This window comes from Xyrauchen texanus, chromosome 47 (genome assembly GCF_025860055.1).
Source record: "Xyrauchen texanus isolate HMW12.3.18 chromosome 47, RBS_HiC_50CHRs, whole genome shotgun sequence".
Taxonomy (NCBI): Eukaryota; Metazoa; Chordata; class Actinopteri; order Cypriniformes; family Catostomidae; genus Xyrauchen; species Xyrauchen texanus.
In genome coordinates, this window is record NC_068322.1 from 24,702,059 (window position 1) to 24,708,058 (window position 6,000).

The 6,000-nt window shown below is 34.8% G+C and overlaps 1 protein-coding gene across 2 annotated transcripts in view; it reads left to right on the plus strand.

Annotated features, from left to right (window-relative positions):
- The window catches only part of tafa5a (TAFA chemokine like family member 5a), a 256,887-nt gene extending 251,766 nt beyond the window's left edge, over window positions 1-5,121 (plus strand). For both annotated transcript variants that reach the window (XM_052121016.1, XM_052121017.1), the window contains exon 4: window positions 3,465-5,121. In XM_052121016.1, coding sequence (XP_051976976.1) covers window positions 3,465-3,473 — 9 coding nt within the window. In that variant the 3' untranslated portion in view covers window positions 3,474-5,121. The remainder of the gene's footprint in view (window positions 1-3,464) is intronic.
- The last annotated feature ends 879 nt before the right edge of the window (window positions 5,122-6,000 follow it).

The following is a 6,000-nucleotide window of genomic DNA, read 5'->3' on the forward strand; positions in this document are numbered from 1 at the left end:
AACTACTTAAGTTATGATGCTATTGGGAAACGGGCCACAAAACTAAGATGAATCGTAAGATGGATTCTATGATCTACTTAGGCTTAGTTCATTCTCATCCCAATTTTCCTTGTTGTTCCAGCTTCAGACATGCTAATGTTTCATCTAGCACCTGCTAGAGCCATGAAGATCTGTTCCCCGTGCAAATATCAGGAGTTCATTATTATAAATTAAGCAGCATTCAGTGCTTTTTTCAGCTTGGCAGTGGACCAGTAGCAGATGGCGCTGAGATTTCCAAGCATTTTCTATGGCAGGTGCTCAGCAAAGCAACAGTTTTTTTTAATATTAGGTTGATTACAACAGGCTTTACTATCTTTGACTTCCATCATGTTCAAATTATGTAATTATGCCCAGGTAACCTGACTCTTAGAGATTTCTTAGTTTGTGATATCCAATTAATTCTCATAAAAGCCTACTTTTACTTATCATAATGTTCAATTTATCAATGCCTTATATTTTGCATGCAACCCTATTATCACTTTTTTTTCTCATTGAGATTAAATTAGTGTGACGTCACACAGCAGGCAACCATGCCTCTGGGTTCTTCAGATCAGCAGCTTTTTATGGTGTATATGAGCAGTGGTGCAGTTTTAATAGTCTTTTAAGCATTTTATAATGTAATAATGTTTGTTAATGTTAATAAAAGATGTTTTTAGGGGATATCTACTGTATATAGTGAAGACATACAGTACATGTTGGTTCTTTCTGAGCTACTGACAAAACCAGTTTTAAAGTGGAAGTGTGTAATTTCTGTGGCACTAGCACCACCAAATGGAATTGCAAAAATAAACTGTTTTCAAACAGTTGTCAGAATACACCTCTGGTCTGCTGTTAATTGACCAAACAGAGAGTCCCTTTCTAAACTCACGGTATTGGTCAAGTCAATTTTATTCTGTTGGGCTGGTCATTTAAAACAAACAGAAGAATCTTTGTGAAAAGTACTGTACACATGGCTTACTTACATGTGTCGCTGCATATTAAGCTGGAATATCACTAAGTATTTCTAACACAGAAAAAGTTGCACACTTTAACTTGGTTCAATAGGCCTGTGTAATTTTATTAGACATGTAACAGGTTGATGAATACATATTCTCACACATTTAACACACTTCCAGTGCCTGAGAAATGTGGCATATATAATTAAATCTACTGTCAGACATGCAATATACATCTTTACTGCTTAAAATATTGGTCTGCCCACATTCAATAAGTAACATTTGACATAGCAAATATGCTAATTTAACAACACCCTATTTAGATGAAACTGCATTAAGCATATTTTAGAAGTATTAGTTTTTTATATAGTTTAGACCTTTTTGCATTACTCTGCAGTTACTTTTTGGAGAAAAAAAAACATATATTTTTGTTCAGAGTTTGTACAATTCTTTGTGAACAGAGTTTTTGTAATTCCTTTATGAAAAGTTCAAATCCACCAACAGCAGCTGCATTGATAATGGGTCTTATTATAGCAGATGTGATAACAATCACAGTTATCTGTAAATTATCATATTTTAGAGAGTGAGTGGGGACATAGACTTGGATGAGTGAATTGAAGAGGGCATCCTGAAGGCCAGAGTCAAAACCTTGAATTTGATGAGGGTACAGTTAGCCAGTGTTAGGGTAAAGAGTATCGAGTAAAGTAGCACAATATTTTTTTTTATTTTAGCCCATAATATTGGAGTTACTTTTTAAATAAAGTAACACTTTGCTTTTGTGCACCTCTAATTTTCCTGTATAGTGAAACATCAGGATTAAAATTGTATACATTTCGGGGAGGAGACGTAGTGCATGATGGGTATTGTAGTTCTATAGAGTGTGAGGCCAGAGACTATTTAGCAGAGATGAGTCACTCCTATTTAAATGAATTGGAGAAGCTGGAATGCCCAACCAAGAAGCTCTAGCACCCAACAGTCAATGGATGTAGAAAGCAAGTCCCGCCTTTCAGGTAAAAGAGCCAATAACCTTTTAGATACAGACATCATCTGTCAATCAACTTGATAACATGCATTCGCATAAGCTATACAAGATGGAAAAATTTTTTGTTTTAACAAATTATGAGGTCAACATTCGGTTGAGTGAAATGCGATTGATTCACGTGTTAATACACACACTGCATTAAAAAAAATCAGTAAACAGATTTAGGCAGAGGTATTATAAGACTAGTCTTACACTGGGCACGACATGATACACAGGGTGAAATTCTCGCTCAATTCACTGACTTATGCAGCTGAACTGTTACGTGTTACAGCTCCCCGTAACTCGGAGAATGGGATGAGAAAAGCTGACTCTGGATCAGTGGCTCCGAGCAACGTTCTACATTGTATATGCAGAGAAAATGTCTTAGTTTCTAAAAAGATTTGTATCAACATGAGGCTTTGAAATTGTATGCGATCAACCTGTACGCACCGTGGATCAACTCAAAACAAGCGTGCACTGAGATGATTTAAGTACAAAATAGTATTTTATTATCAGACTTATTCCTTGAACATGTTAGGCTGGAATTCCCCACTGAATTTTATCCTGACTTTTGAAAACTTTTGACTTAAGTTGACTCTGGCATTGTTGATAGGCACAGCACATGATGACATATATGATGCAGGTTCAAGTGTTGAACTTTGCTGCTTTAGGTAAGGCAGTGTTTATTCTTCATTATTCATATTGTCTGCCATGTTAATGGAAAAACAAATCATGCATAACATGTTATTGATTCTTTATTATAAATATGATGTGAAGACCTACTTTCTAAATGTCTGTTTGTTTACTATGTTGTTTTGACATAAGTGTTTTACAGTTGATACCATGACCTGTAATATCTCTTGAATGCAATGCATGGCTTATTTGTATGGAATGCATAGCACAGCAGAAGAGAAAGTGGGTGTGAGAAAAAAGTAAAGCAAAACTAACGCAAAAGTAACATAATTCATTACTTCCATTTTAATTAAAAATTTATTTTTAATTAATTTACTTTTTAAGTCTCCTCAGAGAAACAATAACCCAATCCAAAAGTCTAACCAATAGGGTAGAGCTTTCCTTATACATATCAATGAGTCTTCCATAGCCATCCTACATTTTGGAAATCCACACACAAATTTAGGAAATACAGTAAAAAGAGTACTTTAAGATTGTCCTTATTTGTGTAATTTTTCTCCCTTACCTTTTTTCTCTGTTAACGAGATCACCAAGTCGTTGTCTTCCCAACAAACTGGTCGATCGCAATCAACACCCCTGCATTAAAGCATCACAATGATTTTGGAATATACTGTATAAATCTCTTCTAATTAGATTTGAGGACCAGAACTGTTGTAAAACATTAATGATCAAAACTGATAACTATTATATTGTGTCCATTCCAAGTTTCAGATTGTTCCTACACCCGTTATTGTACCATTGATCTTGACTTCCTGTGTTTTTTTGGTTTGTTGCAGGTGTCCTAACAGTGGCAGAGGTTCCTGGAGCTCTACGAGACAAGGCCTCTTGAAGCTTCGCCCAATTGCTGTAGATACTTGCTGTCTCTCATCGGTTTAACACCTCTGCCTACCTGTCTGCATCTTGGCTTTGTAAATGGGCAGCACCCACTTGTGCCACGGAGAACATATGTTCACAAAGCACCTCACGGGTGGAAAGACCCTTGAGGACTTTAAGACTGCAGCACAGGACAATGAGGCGCCTACCTGGTCAAAGGCTGAAGCAGATGTTTCCACCGTTGGTGGTTCTGACTTGATGCGAGACTGTGAACCCCTCTGCTTTCTGCTGAAGTACATCTTTGGCCCTTGCAACATTTTTTAAAGACCAAAGATAATATAATACACAAACAAAAAAATGTGTAGACTATGGAAGTGGACAGACTGAAAAGACAAAATTCAGCATATATTAAATTTATGTTTAATATATAAACATAAATGTAGAGAGAGAGAGAGAGAGATAGAAACACTTTGCTTTAAGACAGGGCTCTACAAATGGAATCGTTGATGCAGAACATTATTCCGAGTGAAAAAAAAAAGAACCTTTAATACTTTATGGACATTTCTTTGAAATAAACCAACCACTGTATTTCAAGGACTAAGGATATAGAAACAGTACACATATACACATCAACAAATTTAATCAGCATTTTCTCAGTAGCAACATTTCGGACAGTTTGCATTAAGCATGGAATGTTAACATGGAAGACTACCCCAATGCTTATCATCAGAAAATATTTACAAAAAAAAAAAAAAAAAGAAACATCAAAAACTGTAATTTCTGATTACCAGAAGTGAAATATGTCATTATATGTATTTTAAAAGGCCTACAAGTTCTATATTTAACAGTTTTATATGTCGTACCTTTGTAGAGAACCTTATTTAACATAAATAATGTGTTGGAAATGACAGATATAGAATGTGGATAATGCTCTGCTCTGCTCTTTAACGTCGTATTGTTTATGTTCAAACTGAAGTAGCAATTTTGATTTTACACATTCAAAAACATGACCACAATTACTTACACTGTCAAGTGAAAGGAGGAAAAGGACAAAACACAAAGGAAATAAATTATAACAGGAAATTGAACATTCCGGACATGGAGCCATGGAAATGGCTGTTATCTCTTGTATTGAAATGGTGCATTGAAAAGCCCTTCTCTTTAAAGTTATATTTGTGCTTGTGTTCGTTTGCACAGTGCTCACCTTCACGTCTTGACACCTCCAGAGGGAATTCAGAAAGTCATAGATTAATTTACATGAAATAGTTTTTTATTATGAAATATTTTAAGAATAAATTAAATAAGTGAAAATATCCAGTTGCTAAAATGAAAATGTAATATCATGTTTTCAGCTTTTTTCTACAATGGGTTTGACAGAACAACATGATGTCATCACCTTTGTATGTAATGTTTGGTTCTGGAATATGTACATTTTGTTTAAGCATATGCGTTAAAGGGTTTACGTATTAGATGCTATCGGTTTGTTGATATTGCGCATTTCAGTGTCTAGAAACATACAAAACATGTGGGTACACCATACCTAATAATACCTACAAATATGCAAATAATATCTCCAAATACAGAGATATGTGGCTATCTACTGTATATTTGAAGTTATGTATAGTGGAAGACTAGACTGAATGTTTCATTATTACAATCCTACTTAAATATTATTTAGTGATTTTATATTTAGCTGATAAAGGAGGGGAAAAAATGCCCACATGATTGATGAGTGCATTTGTTTTACAGAATTAACAAAATGTAAAAAAGATTTACCATTGTTTTTCAATGTATTTTGGGCCATGCTAACCATGGAAGACTATAGAAGTGTCACTTCGAAAATAAAAAAAAACCCCAGATGAATCTATTAATATGGAATAAAAAAATACTACTAATAATAATTAGCCTTTATCTTATTAACTAAATCAAATTTACAAAATAAAACCCCAATTCTGAAAAGTTGGGACAGTATGGAAAATGCTAATAAAAACCAAAAGGAGTGATTTGTAAACTATGTTTACCCTGTGCTATATTGAAAGCAGCATGAAACAACATGTTATACAATAATTTCAAATCAGATGAATGTAACACATTCTAAAAATGTTGACAAGTTGCTGTCCAATGAGTTTAAATAACAAGGTGCTTTGAAACAGGTGATGTTAAATAGGTGAGGCAATTGTGTTTTAGTATACATGATAAGGACTCTGCAAAAACAGCCTAGTCCTTCAAGAGCAAGGATGGGTTAAGGCTTGTCAATTTGCCAACAGCAAATAATTCTGCGCTTTAAGAACTGGATTTCCAAAGACAAGTTGGAAGGATTTGGGGCATGTCACTCTCTACAGTTCAAAATAAAGTGAAATGATTCAAGGAATCCAGTCAATTTTAAGTGCATAAAGGGCATGGCCGAAAACCACTTCTGAATGCATGTGATCTCCGATCCCTCAGACATCACGATCTTAAAAACATAATTTGTCTGTAAAGGATCTCATAGCATGAGCT